General features: G+C 41.5%; 3 protein-coding genes across 7 annotated transcripts in view; 2 read left to right on the top strand and 1 right to left on the bottom strand.

The window, feature by feature from the left end:
- LOC132861273 (limbin-like) overlaps positions 1-3778 on the bottom strand; it is a 10418-nt gene extending 6640 nt beyond the window's left edge. For 2 of the 3 annotated variants that reach the window (XM_060892706.1, XM_060892707.1), the window contains exons 1-8: positions 3453-3778; positions 2639-2693; positions 2367-2527; positions 2216-2272; positions 1771-1951; positions 1208-1308; positions 718-783; positions 486-620 (exon numbers count right to left, since the gene is read on the bottom strand). In XM_060892706.1, coding sequence (XP_060748689.1) covers positions 486-620; positions 718-783; positions 1208-1308; positions 1771-1951; positions 2216-2272; positions 2367-2527; positions 2639-2693; positions 3453-3590 — 894 coding nt within the window. In that variant the 5' untranslated portion in view covers positions 3591-3778. Of the gene's footprint in view, positions 1-485; positions 621-717; positions 784-1207; positions 1309-1770; positions 1952-2215; positions 2273-2366; positions 2528-2638; positions 2694-2817; positions 2847-3452 lie in introns of those variants that run through there. The other variant, XM_060892708.1, reaches the window with a different exon arrangement.
- A 124-nt stretch (positions 3779-3902) lies between these two features.
- On the top strand, positions 3903-11585 carry LOC132861372 (evC complex member EVC). 3 transcript variants are annotated; one of them, XM_060892864.1, is made up of 22 exons: positions 3903-4002; positions 4764-4923; positions 5810-5887; positions 6008-6097; positions 6933-7111; positions 7239-7323; positions 7428-7487; positions 7714-7842; positions 7962-8114; positions 8474-8690; positions 8792-8934; positions 9074-9172; positions 9258-9470; positions 9565-9674; positions 9874-10003; positions 10081-10239; positions 10388-10523; positions 10632-10734; positions 10860-10965; positions 11106-11181; positions 11275-11343; positions 11472-11567. In XM_060892864.1, the coding sequence occupies exons 2-22, from the start codon at positions 4765-4767 to the stop codon at positions 11477-11479; spliced, it is 2502 nt and encodes an 833-aa protein (XP_060748847.1). In that variant the 5' UTR covers positions 3903-4002; position 4764; the 3' UTR covers positions 11480-11567. The 3 variants fall into 3 exon arrangements, with proteins under 3 accessions (XP_060748847.1, XP_060748848.1, XP_060748846.1); XM_060892865.1 differs by having other exon boundaries at positions 3925-4097; positions 11475-11585; XM_060892863.1 differs by having other exon boundaries at positions 3925-4097.
- Positions 11586-12528: 943 nt separating this feature from the next.
- cops6 (COP9 signalosome subunit 6) lies at positions 12529-18866 on the top strand. Its single transcript, XM_060893003.1, has 10 exons — positions 12529-12689; positions 13443-13568; positions 13652-13783; positions 13867-13955; positions 14082-14144; positions 14234-14281; positions 14366-14480; positions 16469-16561; positions 16654-16754; positions 18551-18866. The coding sequence occupies exons 1-10, from the start codon at positions 12647-12649 to the stop codon at positions 18689-18691; spliced, it is 951 nt and encodes a 316-aa protein (XP_060748986.1). The 5' UTR covers positions 12529-12646; the 3' UTR covers positions 18692-18866.
- Positions 18867-19159: the final 293 nt, after the last annotated feature.

Here is a 19159-nt window from a genome sequence, read left to right as displayed (position 1 = left end):
GTGTGTATGTGTGTGTGTGTGTGTGAGTGTATGTATGTGTGTGTGAGTGTGTGTGTATGTGTGTGTATGTGTGTGTGTATGTGTGTGTGAGTGTGTGTATGTGTGTGTGAGTGTGTGTGTATGTGTGTGTGAGTGTATGTGTGTGTGAGTGTATGTGTGTGTGTGTGTGAGTGTGTGTATTTGTGTGTGAGTGTGTGTATGTGTGTGTGTGTGAGTGTATGTGCGTGTGTGTGTATGAGTGTGTGTATGTGTGTGTGAGTGTGTGTGAGTGTGTGTATGTGTATGTGTGTGTATGTGTGTGTGTGAGTGTATGTGCGTGTGTGTGTATATGTGTGTGTGTGTGTATGAGTTTGTGTATGTGTGTGTGAGTGTGTGTGAGTGTGTGTGTATGTGTGTATGTGTGTGTGTGTATGTGTGCGAGTGTGTGTATGTGAGTGTGTGTGCATGTGTGTGTGTATGTGTGTGTGTGTGTGTGTGAGTCTCACCTTATGCTGAGGTGCACGCATTAAGCACTTCTTATAGCAGCAGCCAACAGTGAGGAGTGTGAAAGTCAGCAGCAATGTGGAGATGAAAAAAGCCAAACAGAATCCTGCAAAGTGTAAGGCGTGATTCACACACACCTGCGGAAAACACATACACACAACCAGAAGGAAATCGTTCTTATTTAGCGTCCATGTTAAAGAGCAGAATCACGATTCTATGCACCTGCATTTTCACCTCTTCCGTAGTGTTGATCCTCAAAGTGAAATTGGCCACCACAGGCCTGAATAAACTGATATCATTCTGTAGAAATAAAAACACAAGCCATCACAAATTATCTGTGAATCAGTGAGGCAGTGAGTCAATGGGAGTGAATATATATATATATATGAGAGAGAGACAGTGAGAGAGAGAGCAAGAGAGAGAGAGAGAGAGAGAGAGAGAGAGAGAGAGAGAGAGAGAGAGAGCAAGAGAGAGCAACAGAGCGACAGAGAAAGAGAGAGAGAGCGAGAGAGAGACAGAGAGAGAGAGAGAGAGCGCAAGAGAGAGACAGTGAGAGAGAGAGCAAGAGAGAGAGAGAGAGAGAGAGAGAGCAAGAGAGCATTGAGTCAGTTACTCTGAGTTTGACATTCTTAATCAACATGTTGAAAACTGGTAGAGAGTTTAATATAAATGTGACTTCAGCAGGGATCCCTGTGTGTGTGTGTGTGTGTGTGTGTGTGTGTACCTGAGATGTGCTGGAGAAGGTGAGGAATGCTGGCAAAAACAGATCTTCTTGTGTGATACCTTTTACACTCATTGTGTATGATACAGCATAACTGGAGCCAGCTAAACACATACACACATACAGACACACTATAAAATGAAACCTTTAAAAATTAACAGAAATAATAAATAGATCTCTGCCAAGTGTGTGCAAAGAACTGGACAGTGTGACCATGCTGATGGTTTCGTGTGTGTGTGTGTGTGTGTGTGTGTGTGTGCTCTAGGCAGTGTGTCTGTGTTGATGATTTGGTAATGTGTGTGTACTGAGCAGTGTGTCCATGCTGATGGTTTTGTGTGTGTGTGTGTGTGTGTGTGTGCGCTCTAGGCAGTGTGTCTGTGTTGATGATTTGGTAATGTGTGTGTACTGAGCAGTGTGTCCATGCTGATGGTTTTGTGTGTGTGTGTGTGTGTGTGTGTGTCTGTGTTGATGATTTGGTAATGTGTGTGTACTGAGCAGTGTGTCCATGCTAAAGGTTTGTGTGTGCATGCGTGTGTGTACCTGGCAGTGTGTGTGTGTGTATATACCAGGCAGTGTGTCTGTGTTGAAGCTTTGGTACTCTCTGTCCAGCACTTTCCCATTGCTCTGCAGACTGATGATGTCAGAGATGGTGTCACGTATACTGAGTTGTGATAGGTCTCTTTCACCCTCGAGGTTTTTAACCACCAGGTAGACACTAACCTGTGGAAACTCACTTCCTGTTACCACCTGACACACAAACACACAGCTTTATATGTTTATCATGACGTAGTCGGTCAGTTAAACATGGACATCAACTTTTTAACAAGGTCTCATAAACAACAGTTAGACGTCTAAGAAAGAAAGACCGACAGATAAGAGAGAGAGCATTAGCATGAGCAAGAGAGGAGACGGGGAGAAAGAGACGGAGAACTGAAAGAAAGAAATAGCACCAGTGCAAAACAATGACACTATGGGAGATATTCCATTAGTGCGAACAGATGGAGCACATACCTGAGCACATTTCTGGAATTGAACACCAAATTCTGACGACTTTACAGCAGACCCCATCTGCACCAGGAAGCATAGTTCAATCACACTGAGATACATGTCACATGACTCTGATGTGCTTTAGTGAGACTGGTGACAGGTAAACAGGTCTCACCTGAGGCAGTGTGTGTCGTGGCTCTCTCTGGTAGTTTCGCCTAAGCACCGTCTCTCTCAGTTGGTCAATCAGCGCGTACAGGCTGTGTCCCCAGGGGCCCTCAGGGGCCACAGAGCAGAGAGTGACTTCCTCATTCCACTGACTTACAAGGGAAGTGCTTCCTGTTTTGCAGTACAAAGCAAAATAAATCTTCCAGTAACGCAGATCAGCCGTTGCAGCATGTCTCGGAGTAAAAAGAAAATTCATTTTGAATGTTTAACAGTGTGTTTTACCTGCATTAAGGTCCAAATACTCGACCTGATTCGTCTGATCAAGTCCAACAACGCACTGCACAAAAAAGAACAATTTTTATAATTAAAATGAAAGACTCAATTCTACAAGAGATTTCTTTTTTTAATAAACCTTGCTGGTCATTTTCTCTTTGGCCAAGTTTACTACATCAATCGACTACCTGCTGATAACGATGCAAATTCATCTGTACCTAAAGAGGGTGATGCAGCAGCGCTTTAATATTTTAGTCTGTCCAGTGTTTCACTCTCACCTCCTTGTCTCCATACCAATGCTTCCAAATACATTTACATTTCAGGCTTTAGCAATAGCAGACGCCCTTATCAAGAGTGACTTACATGTATTTCAGTCTATACAACTGAGCAACTGGGGGTTAAGGGCCTTGCTCAGGGGCCCAGCAGTGACAGCTTGGTGAACCTGAGGCTTGAACTCATGACCTTCCGGTCAGTAGTCCAACACCTTAAACACTAGGTTAACTATAATGATTGTGTTAGATTGGCACTGGTACTGCACCAGCACTACCCTCTGTGACGTCATAGCGACACACATCCCCTATCTTCCTACAGGAATAACAAAAACACAGCACCAAACAGCACGTGCACCGTGATCACTACTCACATCACGCATAATTCTGTACAAACCTATCCAATGTGTTTCAGGGTGGACTTTCCCTTTAACCCCAGACACTCAGATAGATAGATATCTGCACTGATATGATGAGTCATTAACATGTAAACACCTCAACACCATCATGTCAAAGTATACATTTGTAATCAAGTCCCAAAATGCACGCGCTACCTGACCGCTGCGCACGAGGACCGTGCCGTTATCCTCCGGTTTCAGAGCAAGCACGCGCGCATGACGGTAGCGGGCTCGCGTCGAGCAAAGTAGGATGTAAGAGACGTAGAAAGAGAACGTTGCGTGAAAAAAACGCATTTAACATCCAGGACTAAAAGTCATGAAGCGCCATAAACCTTCACGTCACAAGAAATTCGCTCATATTCCGTTAGATGGACAAAAACGTGTGGAGATTTAAGAAATAAAAACACTCTGAACGTAAAAATTAGGAGTTTAAACGCACTTCCGCTTTTTCTGCTCCATGTTGTTTAGTTTTGGGAAAAAGAGGAGGAGTCTTGATACTTTGAAGTTTTCCAAAACTCCAAACTTTAGGAATTCTGACTTGTGGCTCCGCCTACCTGGATCTGATTGGCTATTCTGTGAGAAAGCTCTCAGTTGCTATTGGTCAACATTGGCTTGTGTTTCTGTGCGTTGAAGAAAGTGGAGAGATTCCTAACGTCTATGTGGGGGTTGCTTTAATGAGGCCGGACTACAAACAGACGCATTAGAGGTGTGAAGATATGCGTAATGAAGATAACACATGTTTACTTGTTCAGTCGTGCTGTTTAGATGGATTTTTAATTCTTAAAAACATCCAGTAAAAGTGTACGTACCAGAACAAACCTTCTGCGCATGTGCGGAGCGCCATTTTAACCCTCAAAGTATTTTTATGCGCGAGAGCTCGTTACTAAGTTACCATAGAAACGAAAACTTTGCATGGCGCGTGTCAAAAGAGTCACTTTTGTTTTAATGTTTCATGTGCGCGCGCATGATGAAGCATGTTTTCCTTGTTTATTAAGAGTTTTTTTTTTTTCAAGGAAACCCCATTACAGGCTGTTAGTATTTTTTTGTGGCCTTAATAATTCAGGTGCTAATATTTTAGTTGGTGGTGTAAAAGAAAACTTTCCCGTGGATCCGACGGTTTTGTGACGTCACAGACATTTGTGACGTCACAGACATTCACGGCAATGGAAATCCGGTGTCGCTGATGATCTGTGGTCCTTTTTTTTATTCAATCTACTCAAACACAAGTATGGTTCTGCATCCATACCACAGTTCACCGTTTAATGACCAACGCTGTAGATCATTAGTCTTATTGTCTGTTTGTTTCAGGAAGCAGTTAATAAAATGATACTTTTAATCAACTTTTACTAATAAAATGATTAAAAGTTACTATATTATTTGGTCTCATCATCTGATGCTCTGCTACAGAAACGTGGAATCAGTGTTGGAGTGAAATATATGTGTGTGTGTGTGTGTGTGTGTGTGTAGGATGGAGTGTTCAGGCGATGTGCTGCTTCAGCAAGCGGGGTGTGTGTCTCTACACTCGGGTCTGTTATTGGGAAGTGTGTGTTCAGGACTGCTGCTGGGAATCATCGCTGCCGTATTTATACACACACTCCTTTTTAAACCCTACTGTCTGCCTGCAAAGGTCTCTCTCTCTCACACACACTCTCTCTCTCTCTCTCTCTCTCTCTCTCTCACACACACACACACACTCTCTCTGTCTCTCTCTCTCACACACACACACACACTCCCTCTCTCTCTCTCTCTCTCTCTCTCTCTCTCTCTCTCTCTCTCTCTCTCTCCTTTACATGCATACCTGTCAGACGCACACATACACATTAATCTGATAACATTTATTTTTAATTTAAGAGCTTCGATTATAATTAAACATCATTTCAGAGCTAGGACTAATTCATGGCGAAAGGATGGTCTGGTGTCGTGATGTGTTTAAAAAAGGCACCAAAAGTTAGTTGTGTTATACTGTAGTGTGCACAGAAACAAAGGAAAGGAGTATAATTCAATATTATAATTTTATTAAATATGTGTATTAATGTATTAGATCAAACTTAATCTAGTTTAAACTAGATTAAACTATAAGTTGGCATTATAACAATAGAAATGATGATCGCTGAATAATAATCCATCATTTTTCCATTCTTCTGTTCAAAGAAAAAGGAGAGCAGAGCTTGCATTTTTACATGAAGCTCATACTTTGTGTTTTATGTTACCTTGTAATTACAGATTAACAGTGTAAATGTGTTTTTAATATTATATTCATATTTCCATGTTTGAGTAGCACTTTCCTTCCAGAAACGCATCACACCAGGACCTCCCATAATTTCTCGATTTATCTCTGCCCTGGTGAATAAAACTGAACTGAACGCAGTTTAATAGTGTCATATTCGTATATAATACAGCAAGACGTATACGTCATATTTAAACCATAACAGTAAAATCAATATTCTACCACATTACAGTTGATAAAGGTGTGTTTTAAAGTTTCCGTGAGGTAAACTTAGCGTTCTGTGTAGTCTAAAGGTGACCCGTGGAGCCTTATAGATGTGGATGAGGGAGACGACATGGGAAGAAACACAGGGCCTGCTGAAAGAGTTTGTACACACACACTGACACACACACACAAGTTTCTGGGTAAATAGAAACTATTTGCATTTTGTTATTTCATTAACCGTTTCTTTCTCTCTCTCTCTCTCTCTCTGCTTGTGTCTCAGGTGAGCCGCACGGTCAGTCCTGTAATCAATGACGTCAGTGCGTTTGCGCTCAAGGCCCGGGTGGTTTATCCCATTAACCAGAGATACAGAGTAAGATCAGTGAAAGGGATTTTATGTGTTAACTCTCTGGCGCTAGTTCAGTTGGCTTGATCGGCAGTTTTATGTAAGAACCAATATTATGCGTTCCATAATTATTGGCACCCTTCATAAACATGAGCAAACAAAAGAATTGCGTCTGCATTAATTAAACTGTATACATGATTTACTGGGTCAAAAGAAAGCTAAACATGAGCAGCAATATATATGGAAAAGAAAATGGAGCACGAATAAAGGAGCAAAATCTAACAAGCATTATGATTAAATAATTATTTTTTTTTAATCTAGATAATTTTGATCAAAATGCTAGGTGAATGTACAGGTATCTAAAACAGCTCAATTCACTTATACTAATGTTTTGAGAAGTTGCTTGACAAGAAAGAAAATAGTCTTTCTGGAATGATCTCGTTTAGTAAATCCGGTCATTTTTTATTTTTTTATTATTATAGATTTTTTAAGCTACATCAATAGAACAAGGCCCCTTGTCAGAGAACTGTTGCTATGGAAACATTTCCAAAAGCATGATTTTAGGTTGTAGGTCATTTTCACATGAAAAAAAAAATCTTACATTTCAGAGACATGTACCTACATTTCAGAGACATGCTCTTTTCCTGTTTAATTTATTAAAACAACTTATTTCAGTAACAAGAATAATAACAAATCTAATTTTGTGATGTTTGTCTATGCTTGCTCTGTGTGTGTGTGTGGGTGTGTATGTGTGTGTGTTTGTGTGTATGTGTGTGTGGGGGTGCATGTGTGTGTGTGTGTGTGTGAGAGAGAGAGAGAGAGAGAGACTGCTAGTGCCTCATTTGGATTATCTGATTCTTAGCCACTGGCAGATGGAGCCTCAGATCCCTCACCCCACGACTCCGCCTCCTCGTCGTCTGATTGGCCGGATGAGAGCAGCGATGAGGATGAGAGTGTTTTATTTGGTCCTGTCCACAATACACATGCGAACCTCACATTCAGGAGAGCACAACACTATGCACACACACTATCCTACCCAGAGTGAGTACAATTTAACAAGTGGACACATTTGAAAATTTTTATTTGGAATAATAAATTAACATTTAATGATCTTTCTGACAAATTATAACACTGCTTTTTTTTTTTATATAAAACTGCTTAATGATAGTGATGAAAGGAGACTCGGTCTGCTGTATGTGACGCTGCAGAACCTCCATCAACATATGGCTCAGTTACAGAAAGAACAGTGGGGAGTAGGTTACACACACACACACACACACACACAAAGTATATTACTTTCACAAGTCATACACCTTTACTATAAACTCATCTATTATTATTGCTATTATTATTCCAGATTTTTCTCCAGATTGTACAATCTCTGTTCAGCACAGATGATTACCTACACCAGCAGAAGGTGTGTATCTGTTTGTGTGTGTGAGGATTTTATTCATAATGTGGTTCATATTGTGTGTGTGTGTGTGCACGAGTGTGTGTATGAAAACCGCAACCATTTAACAATTTGTCATTCTCCTCAAAATGTACACACAAAGTATACTGTGTTTTTGTTGTTGCTTTGTGTATGCATGTATAAAAGACAAAGAGAAAATCTACCCAAGTTTACCCATGTTACCTTTCGGCAGGAATTAGAGAAGCTGAAAAAGGAATTGTCTTCTGGACTACTGAGGTCCAAGATGGGGGCAGAGCCAATCTGTTCCATAGAAGAAGTAAAAATGGCAGGGAGAGAGAAACTGGAACACACATTACACACGGTAACTGGACAGAAACCTGAAGTCTACAGTGAACTGATGAAATGTGACTATGAAAACTATCACATTTGTTGACAAATAACAGTGTGTTACTCTGTGTGTGTGTGTGTGTGTGTGTCTAGGCTTTGCGTTTTGCTAAACAGTTGGAGCGGCTTTGTCAACGTTTCAATAGAAGCAATTCAAGTGATCTCACACAGGAAGTGACACGGACGCTCGTCAACTGCCTGCTGCTGGTGGAAAAGCAGCTGAAAGTCATTCGTTCCAATATCATTCAGGTTTGGAGAATGACACTCACACACACACACACACACATGCTTTAATTACACTATTATCTAACACACTAACACACGGATTGCAGATCTTTGTAATAGGTTGCATAAATAAACAAGGCAGATATTCTAGATCTGTGTAAATTTAAGCACCTAGTAGACTGATGGCGTGTGAGGTGCTTAGAAATGATAGGCAGACAGACAGACAGGCAGACAGACAGACATATCATTTAAATAGATGTTGTTAGTTAAAGCAACTGATCAAGACACAGACATTCTAAATAGACAGACACATGGCCATATATACTGACAACACTGAGACTAGACTTGATCATTAACTGGTTCTCTCTCTTTTTTCTCACCAGGCACTAAAGGACAGGCAGCAGTGGTGGGAGGAGTTATCCGGTTGGCTACGAATTAGGACTGCTTTAATGAGGCAGGAGGCGGAGCTTATAATTCAGCTCACCAGCCATGCAGTGGAGGAGCTGACAGCTGATGGACAGCTGGAGTTTGATCACATGGAGAAGCTGATCAGTGAGCTGCAGAGTCTGATGAGTAATGAGCTCCAGCGTTGCACTGAACGTACGCATCGGAATGTAACAAACACTGCATTCAACACACTTTTGTGACACACTGCTGTAATAAATCCACTTTATGATCTTAAGGAGTGTGTGTGTGTTTAGAGATCACAGATCACACTCTGCAACTGGTCAGTGATCAATGTAAGAAGATCGACGTGAGGTTGAGGAAGATGGTAAAGGCTCAAAACAAAGAGAGTCGCACGATCCGATCTCACGATCGTCAAGACACCCAGCAGGTTGCCATGGTAACGCACCTGCGTACAAGCGCTACATTATGATCGTATCTGTAATTGGCCATGACTAGCACTTTCTACGTATGACGTAATTAATCTCTGTGAAGATAATAAAGACGTCGGACTGATGATGTCACTGTCTGACCCTCAGGCAATGGCAGAGCTGAACTTAAAACACTGGATGCAGAGACACGAATTTGAACTACAGCAAGACAGAAAAGTGTCTGATGCTGTGTGTGACCTGTGGAAGGTGGGTGCTGGTTTGTCTGACTTAATCCTCTACCCTTAAAGGGTCTAAATAAAATGTAAGGTGTGTGTGTGTGTGTGTGTTGCAGAAATTGTTTTGTAGTTGTTCAGAAAGTGTCAGGATGTTGTGGCGAGAATGTGTTGTGAACATGCTCACTACAAGCTCCGCCCTTTCTGAGGAACACAGCTCCAGACTTTTTAACAACATGGAACTTAATTGGACCAATCAGATGCAGCAGAAGGATAGCCACACCCATCATCAGCTGCAGATGCTCAGAGAGCAGCTGGAGCAACGCAAACAGGTGTGTGTGTTTGTGTGTGTGTTTGTGTGTGTGTTTGTGTGTGTCAGAAGTATACCTGGATATTAATGATGGATATATCTCTTTCTCTTTACAGATTTGGGCAGAACAGGAAGCATTAGCTACTGCAGCCATCAATCATCTAGGCAACCTGAACATGAAGGTTACTGTAGCAGTGATTACCAGGCAGAAGGAACTAAGGGACAGGTGAGAGGCGATGTGTTCCCGTAACCCCACCCCTGCCTGTCATCTATCCCCGACATTAACTCCACCCTTCCTTTAGCCCCACCTCTTGTCCTATATTGTCATTTAGTTAAGCACCTTCTTTTATAGTCTGTCCATATTTTTTGCTTTGGTCATTTACATCTTTATTTTGCATCATTGCCCTTGCTGTTTGTTCCATCAGTGTTGCGGTGATTGAGGGAAAACAACGCCTCCTACTGTCAGACCTCCAGCACCATTTAACTGCTCAACACTTCTATAACACAACACTGAGAGAGATGATGACTATACAGTTCTCACACACAGACACCCAGGTACATACACACACTTACACGGATACACAGATGCACACGTTTTATATACTTACCTGTTCTGCTCTGTGATCGGTCAGAGCCTCCAGCAGGAACTCCTGTCAGACCTCGAAAGATCCTCTGAGCTCCTCCGAAGCCATGCAGAGTTTCTGATTGGCCACGCCCTCACGTGTAATGTTCAACTGCGATCGCTCACTCCAGTACCGTCTGACAAGACAGCAGTAAATGACAGACAGAAGGTGAGGCAGCAATAAAATAAATGGTGGCAACAGTAAGATAATTATTTTGCTGCATCACAGCCCAACTTTTTCCCTCATCTGCCTCTTTCTGTATATGTATTTCTATTTCTGCCTTGCTGCAAATATTCCAGTGTTTCTGCCTTTACAGGAGCAGCTGATGAAGGCACTATGTGACAGTGTGTGTGTATCACGTGACACTCTTTCCACTATCATAATGAATTACTGCTCTCACCTTCAAACAGTCGTCACGGCAACGCAGCTCCGCCCACCACAACAACATTCACGTAGGCATTGCTCATATGCATCTTATAGAATCTCTAAAAATCCTAAGTGTTTGAGAATGTTTTTTATGAAGTGTGTGTGTGTGTGTGTGTGTGTGTGTGTGAACACAGATTTGAGAGAGAGATGGCAGAAGACAGCAGAGTGTGTGAGATCTCTACACCGGGAACTCAACCACTGGGCTAGAAAACCGCACTCAGCCGAGTTCTACAGAAGGTACACACACAGGCGCGCACACACACACATAAAATTAAAAGCAGTCAAAACACTTATTTTAAATAAAATGTAAACTCTCAATAACCCTCCAAATCTAACTCTATGGTGTGTGTGTGTGTGTTCAGAGTCGAGCAGCAGAAGCAGCATTTTCTCTCAGTTTGTGAGGCGGAGTGTGTGTGTGACAGGGTGGACCTGCAGCACCAAATACGAACCATTAGTCAGGAGCTTCAGGTGAGTACACACACACAGCATGCTATGTATAATAGCAGCACACACAGCATACTGACATGAGAAAGCTTTATCAGATCATCAGAATGTTCAACATCTAAAATGAAAATTTATACTAATGTAAAAAGATTCTGTGTGCTTAGAAAGAAGAGGAGAGTTTTCTGTTTCGACTGGCAGCTCTAACAAGATTTCCTGTGACAAACACACAAACACATGCAGGTCAGACCCACACACACACACACACAGACACACTATGCTGTGTGGTATTTGTTCTTTAAGGGTGTTTTTTTTTTTTTTTGTATATATGTATAGGTACAGAGCAGAGTTTAGAGCCATTAAAGTACAGAGAGAACCTTCAGTATTCCACACTGCCCTCTGCAGGTAATCTATTCTTTTCCCTATATCACACACACACACACACTCATTCATTTCTTGCTTAATCAGACCATCTCACTTTTTTTTTTGCTATTGTTTCAATTTCTAACAGACTTCTTGTCATTCTCTCTCAGCAGACTGATGAACAATAAGGCCCAACGAGACACTTTGCAGTAAATTTTTATTAAAAGTTTTTTAAAAAACAAAACAAAAACACTTGTTACTGTCTCTTAAATCGCACACACACGCACACATTCATACAAAATTGCCTGTAGGTTTTAGAAACATTAATAAAAACTACGACACTTTTAATGATCACTAATCAAATGATTAAACTGTGAGATGTTTATGTAGTTTTGAAAGGAGTCAAAGGTATGAGGTAAAGGTATGTGGTAAACATATGAGGTAAAGGTATGCGTTTTTTTCCCCAAACACAGAAAAGATTAACTGAAATCTATATTATATCTTACAAAAGGCTAGGAAATAAGCTTTCATTACAGACAGTAACTGCATAATCCTGATCAGATCCAATACTTTTAATGTTAATGCAAAGTCCTTTTGATATTTTTAAAACTTCTAAGCTGATATGATTGACATATTAAAGTATTTTTGCTTTATATTATTTATATATTCTAATGCTGTATTATGCAGTGATAATATAGTTGTATCTATCTATCTATCTATCTATCCATATATGTGTGTGTGTGTGTGTCTATCTATGTGTGTGCGTGGGGGGGGGGTGTCTATCTATCTTAAAAAGGTCACAGTAGTTTTTAATTAGTGACGTGACATACGGCTAAGTATGGTGACCCATACTCAGAATTTGTTCTCTGCGTTTATCCCATCCAAATTGCACACAGCAGTGAACACACACACACACACACCGTTAACACACACCCGGAGCAGTGGGCAGCCATTTATGCTGCAGCGCCCGGAGAGCAGTTGGGGGGTTTGGTGCCTTGCTCAAGGGCACCACAGTCGTGGCTGGCCTGAGACTCGAACCCACAACCTTAGGGTTAGGAGTCAGACTCTATAACCATTAGTCCACGACTTCCCCTTTGCACATCCATTCCATTATACTTCATTATAAATTATAATATAATTTTTAACATAACTTGTATACTAATAAAATATATATCTCTATTAAACATTATTGATTTAACTGTGTTTATGTTTATAAGCAGAGAATTCCAGACAATTCCCACAATCCCTACAGACAATATGCTACACAGCGGTACGCATGCGCATTATTACTACCCTGTAAACGTTCGCTAAATACCGCGCATGCGTGGTGCGGCACCCAGCGAAGATGGCGGCGAGTAATGGTGGAGGGATGGAAGTGGACGCGGCCGGTGAGTGTTTCTGTCTCCAAGTTGTTTACACGGGCTTTTTACAACATCACGGCATCACAGCTCGTACTGCTTTGTTTGTGTGACACGTATGTAGGTAAGAAACACAGCCAGGTGTTAAAACCAGAGCTGTCTGCACATTAAAATGACTGACTGATTAGATTTAGCCTCTGGAGACACGCCTTGAAAGAGGTGATTGGCTAACGCAGACTTTGGCTTGGTTCTGATTGGATGGTTGTCGCTGTTGACCCGCCTCTGTGTAAAAATCTATGTGGTGATTGGTCCGTAGCGTCTAAAATTAATTTTGTGTTTTTGTCCACAGCTAAGATGAAATGTTAACAAAAACAATAACAGTGGTAATAATTTGTAAAGTTATTTTATGCTTGACACTTACTCAAAAGCCAAATAAAGTCGTTTTTATTTAGACATCAATGTGTTTCTTACTGTATTTGAAAGCAGAACGAGGAGAAATGACCAGAGAAATGTCTAGAGATAATACAGCTTACTGCATATAAAAGTAATAAAGCCAGTGTTTAGAAGCTAGACATGGTTCTTATTAACGTTTCACTTCACCTGACAGCAGAAATTCAATGTCATTTCATAAATAAATAATAAACTAACACTTTCATCGAGCACAGCTGATCTCCTTTACAAGGTTGTTTAAACAATTTCAGTTGTTTTTACACTTTATTCCATTTAGTTATACATGATCTGTCATATAACCTGTGTGTGTGTGTGTGTGTGTGGGTTTCACAGCGAGCCCCGGCGTGATGGCGTCTGGTGTCACTGGCAGTGTGTCTGTGGCACTTCATCCTCTCGTGATCCTGAACATCTCAGACCACTGGATCAGACTACGATCACAAGAGGGACGCATAATACAAGGTTAGACAGAGTGAGAGAGAGATTTGAAACTGAGCTGTGATCATGCTTTGGAACCTGTGTAACGTGCATGCGTGTTTTTCCAGTGATCGGTGCTTTGATTGGGAAACAGGAAGGCCGTAACATCGAAGTGATGAACTCGTTTGAGCTGCTGTTTCACACAGTGGAGGACAGAATTCACATTGACAAGGAGTATTACTACACGAAAGAGGAGCAGTGTGAGTACATACACAGTAGGTTGGAAGAATTCAGAGAACCTTTGGATTCCTATATGGACACTGAGTGTTTGTGTGTGTTTTAGTCAAGCAGGTGTTTAAGGACATGGAGTTCCTTGGCTGGTACACAACTGGTGGTCTTCCTGATCAGTCAGATATTCACATTCATAAACAGGTGGGCGGAGCTGAGGAGTGTGCTCTTATGAATATGTAAATATGTGTATATATACTGTAAATGATATGTAACACCCGTCGTGGTCCAATGCAAAAGGCATCATTTGTACCTGTTTGTGTGTTGCAGGTGTGTGAGATCATCGAAAGTCCGCTCTTCCTGAAGCTCAACCCAATGACTAAACACACGGACGTAAGACATACACTCACTAAATACAGTGTGTTACTGTACACTATCTAATAAACCCACACATTCCAAATGCACTCTTTCCTTCTCTCCAGTTGCCCGTGAGTGTGTATGAGTCAGTGATTGACATCATTAACGGGGAGGTGAGGACGAATGTCATGAAGTTGTTGATGTTTTGGGGTTTTTAATTTATGCTGATTCTAATTGTGGTGGTGTTTTGTTGCTAGGCAACCATGTTGTTTGCAGAGCTACCGTACACTTTGGCGACAGAGGAGGCTGAGCGAATCGGAGTGGATCACGTAGCACGCATGACGTCGACAGGAACAGGAGAGAATTCCACAGGTAACAGTCTAGTGGTGTTTTAGAGGAAGAAAGACACTGCACACAAACATCATTTTCACATCTTGTGAAGCATGATGGTGGGTGCATCAGGATGTGTAGCTGCTTTGTTGCTTTAATCTGTTTGACTTCAATCACTGAAGGGAAAAATGACTTAAACCATCTGAAGCCATCTGACTTGAAGCCATCTGAAGTGTTATACACACGTGGACAAAATTCTTGGTACCCTTCGGTCAATGAAAGAAAAACTCACAATGGTCACAGAAAAAACTTTAATCTGAAAAAAGTAATAATAAATAAAAATTCTAGGAATGTTAACCAATGAAAGTCAGACATTGCTTTTCAACCATGCTTCAACGGAATTATTTAAAAAAATAAACTCATGGAACAGGCTTAGACAAAAATGATGGTACCCCTAGCTAATATTTTGTTGCACAACCTTTTGAGGCAAATCACTGCAATCAGAAGATTCCTGTAACTGTCAGTGAGACTTCTGCACCTTCCGGTTTGAAGGGTGTCTTTTCCAGACGGCATGTTTCAGCTCCTTCCAAAGATGCTCAATAGGATTGAGGTCAGGGCTCATAGAAGGCCACTTTAGAATAGTCCAATGTTTTCCTCTTAGCCATTCTTGGGTGTTTTTGGTCATTGTCCTGTTGCAAGACCCATGACCTGCGACTGAGACCAAGCTTTCTGACACTGGCCAGCACATTTCTCTCTAGAATCCCTTGATAGTCTTCAGATTTCATTGTACCCTGCACAGATTCAAGACACCCTGTGCCAGATGCAGCAAAGCAGCCCCAGAACATAACAGAGCCTCCTCCATGTTTCACAGTAGGGACAGTGTTCTTTTCTTGATATGCTTCATTTTTCCGTCTGTGAACATAGAGCTGATGTGCCTTGGCAAAAAGTTCCATTTTTGTCTCGTCTGTCAATAGGACATTCTCCCAGAAGCTTTGCGGCTTGTCAACATGTAGTGTTGTACTGGCATATTCCAGTCTAGCTTTTTTATGATTTGGTGTCCTCCTTGGTCGTCTCCCATGTTGTCCACTTTGGCTCAAACTAGGACGGATGGTGCGATCTGACACTGATGTTCCTTGAGCATGAAGTTCACCTTGGATCTCTTTAGAAGTCTTTCTGGGCTCTTTTGTTACCATTCGGATTATCCGTCTCTTTTGATTTGTCATCAGTTTTCCTTCTGTGGCCATGTCCAGGGAGGTTGCCTCCAGTCCCATGGATATTAAATTTCTGAATAATATGTGCAACTGTAGTCACAGGAACATCTAGCTGCTTGGAGATGGTCTTATAGCCTTTACCTTTATCATGCTTGTCTATAATTTTCTTTCTAATCTCCTGAGACAACTCTTTCCTTCGCTTCCTCTGGTCCATGTTGAGTGTGGTACACACCATGTCACCAGACAACACAGTGACTACCTGGAGCCCTATATATAGGCCCACTGACTGATTACAAGATTGTAGACCCCTGTGATGCTAATTAGTGAACACACCTTGAATGAACATGTCCCTTTGGTCACATTATTTTCAGTCTTTTCTAGGGGTACCATCATTTTTGTCTAAGCCTGTTCCATGAGTTTATTTTTTTTTTTAAATAATTCCGTTGAAGCATGGTTGAAAAGCAATGTCTGGCTTTCATTGGTTAACGTTCATAGAATTTTTATTTATTATTTCTTTTGTCAGATTAAAGTTTTTTCTGTGACCATTGTGAGTTTTTCTTTCATTGACCGAAGGGTACCAACAATTTTGTGCACGTGTGTAGAAGCTAGATTAGTCAATCGTCCAAAACGTACATGTAGATATAACGTTTCAGAAGTTACAGGAAACTGTCGTTGCTGCTAAAGGTGGTTCAACGAGTTGTTAAATAAAAAAGGATCAGATATTGTGAATGGTGTTCTATAAATCCAATTGAATACTTTTTATTAGTAGTAGTAGTAGTAATAAAGCTCTCTCTCTCGCTCTCTCTCTTTCTTTCTCAGTTGCTGAACATCTCATAGCTCAGCACAGTGCCATAAAGATGCTGCACAGTCGAGTGAAACTGATACTGGAGTACGTGAAAGCAGTGGAGGCCGGTGAGACGACGGTACATGACACACTCCTATACAGTATGGTTAGTGCATTTCATACTTACATTGTGTGTGTGTGTGTGTGTGTGTGTGTGTAGGTGAAGTTCCGTTTAACCACGAGATCCTGCGTGAGGCGAACGCTCTGTGTCATCGGCTACCTGTTCTGAGCACACTTAAGTTCAAGACCGACTTCTATGATGTGAGTCTCTCTCTCTCTCTCACACACACACACACACACACATCTGTCATCCAGAAGCACACCTACTGACATAAGTGTATATTCGTGTTGACGTAGAGGTTGTGTGTGTTCATACTCCTTGTTGTATGGGACCATCCCAATCCACTCAGTACTGTCCTGATGTTCTAGGAAAGCAATCAACAACAATTGGTCTTAATTCCTGTTACTATCCACAAGCTGTTTGCTTTCATACACTTACATAAATGTTAGATGAGTGCCTCCTTAAATAAACATGTTTTTAATCCGTCTTGGATTATACAGTTCTCTTTGATCAACTGATAATCTGATTGATCGCTAACAGTAAACAAGGACATTCAATAACACAACTATATACTTTGTTCACTATATAATGTGTCTGTGTGTCTCTGTCTGTGTGTGCTGTCTCTGTCTGTGTGTGCTGTCTCTGTCTGTGTGTGTCTGTCTGTGTGTCTGTCTGTGTGTCTGTCTGTGTGTCTGTCTGTGTGTGTCTGTTTGTCTCTGTCTGTCTATTTGTCTGTCTGTCTGTGTGTGTGTGTGTGTGTGTGCTGTCTCTGTCTGTCTCTGTGTGTGTGTTCTGTCTCTGTCTATTTGTCTGTCTGTCTGTCTGTGTGTTTGTCTGTCTGTTTGTGTCTGTGTTTGTCTGTGTTTGTCTGTCTGTTTGTCTGTTTGTGTTTGTCTGTCTGTTTGTCTGTTTGTGTTTGTCTGTCTGTTTCTGTCTGTCTGTGTTTGTCTGTCTGTGTTTGTCTGTTTCTGTCTGTGTCTGTTTTTGTGTGTGTCGGTCTGTGTGTGTGTCTGTCTCTCTGTTTTTGTGTGTGTCTGTCTCTCTGTTTTTGTGTGTGTCTGTCTCTCTGTTTTTGTGTGTGTCTGTCTCTCTGTTTTTGTGTGTGTCTGTCTCTCTGTTTTTGTGTGTGTCTGTCTCTCTGTTTTTGTGTGTGTCTGTCTCTCTGTTTTTGTGTGTGTCTGTGTGTCTGTCTCTCTGTTTGTGTGTGTGTGTGTGTGTGTGTGTCTGTCTCTCTGTTTGTGTGTGTGTGTGTGTGTGTGTCTGTCTCTCTGTTTGTGTGTGTGTCTCTCTGTTTGTGTGTGTGTGTGTCTGTCTGTCTGTCTGTTTGTGTGTGTGTGTGTGTCTGTCTGTTTGTGTGTGTGTCTGTCTCTCTGTTTGTGTGTGTGTGTCTGTCTCTCTGTTTGTGTGTGTGTCTGTCTCTCTGTGTGTGTGTCTGTCTCTCTGTTTGTGTGTGTGTGTGTGTCTGTCTCTCTGTTTGTGTGTGTGTGTGTGTGTGTGTCTGTCTCTCTGTTTGTGTGTGTGTGTGTGTGTGTCTGTCTCTCTGTTTGTGTGTGTGTGTGTCTGTCTCTCTGTTTGTGTGTGTGTGTGTGTCTGTCTCTCTGTTTGTGTGTGTGTGTGTGTGTCTGTCTCTCTGTTTGTGTGTGTGTGTGTGTCTGTCTCTCTGTTTGTGTGTGTGTGTGTGTCTGTCTCTCTGTTTGTGTGTGTGTGTGTGTGTGTCTGTCTCTCTGTTTGTGTGTGTGTGTGTGTCTGTCTCTCTGTTTGTGTGTGTGTGTGTGTCTGTCTCTCTGTTTTTGTGTGTCTGTCTCTTTGTGTGTGTCTCTCTGTGTGTGTGTGTGTCTCTCTCTGTGTGTGTCTGTCTCCCTGTTTGTGTGTGTGTGTCTGTCTCTCTGTTTTTGTGTGTGGGTCTGTGTGTGTGCCTAATTCTTTTTTTTTTTTTTTTTTTTGTCTCTTTTTGTGTTTGTGTGTCTTTGTGTCCTTTTTTTGTGTGTTCCTGCAGCAATGCAATGACGTGGGTCTGATGGCGTATCTCGGCACCATCACAAAAACCTGCAACAGCATGAACCAGTTCATCAACAAGTTCAACGTGCTGTACGACAGACAGGGGATCGGCCGGCGCATGAGGGGATTGTTCTTCTAACACACACACACACACACACACACACACGCAGGTTTCATATAGGGGATTGTGTAAAGTTTCTTCTGTTCAGTTATATAAAGATACAACCAACATCACCACCACCATCGACTCACACACTGATGTATTCTGCTCTGTAGTGTGTGTTCTGTTAATAAATGTGATTCTGATTTTTGAATGTTGTCTGTTCTGATTTACAGACACTTTATATTTTGTTTAAATATTTGTTTATTTAGTGAGAGACAGATGGCGATACAGAAATCTACCGTCTTATTATTTCTGATACGCCCCGATTCTGCGATGGTCACAACTTGTTAGATTCTCTACGGTTGTTTCTATTTTATCTTATGACGGGAATACTGAAGCTGTGAAGAGCACTGGCTCGGGGGGGGGGGAGTGTGTCACAGTAGGTATGGTGTTCATTAGTGTCTGTGCACCAGGTGTGAGTGTTTGTGTGAGAGAGCAAGAGCT

The sequence above is a fragment of the Tachysurus vachellii genome, chromosome 18, assembly GCF_030014155.1.
Source record: "Tachysurus vachellii isolate PV-2020 chromosome 18, HZAU_Pvac_v1, whole genome shotgun sequence".
NCBI lineage: Eukaryota > Metazoa > Chordata > Actinopteri > Siluriformes > Bagridae > Tachysurus > Tachysurus vachellii.
Note: the sequence above shows the minus strand (reverse complement) of the source record. Positions and strands in the feature narration are given on the sequence as shown.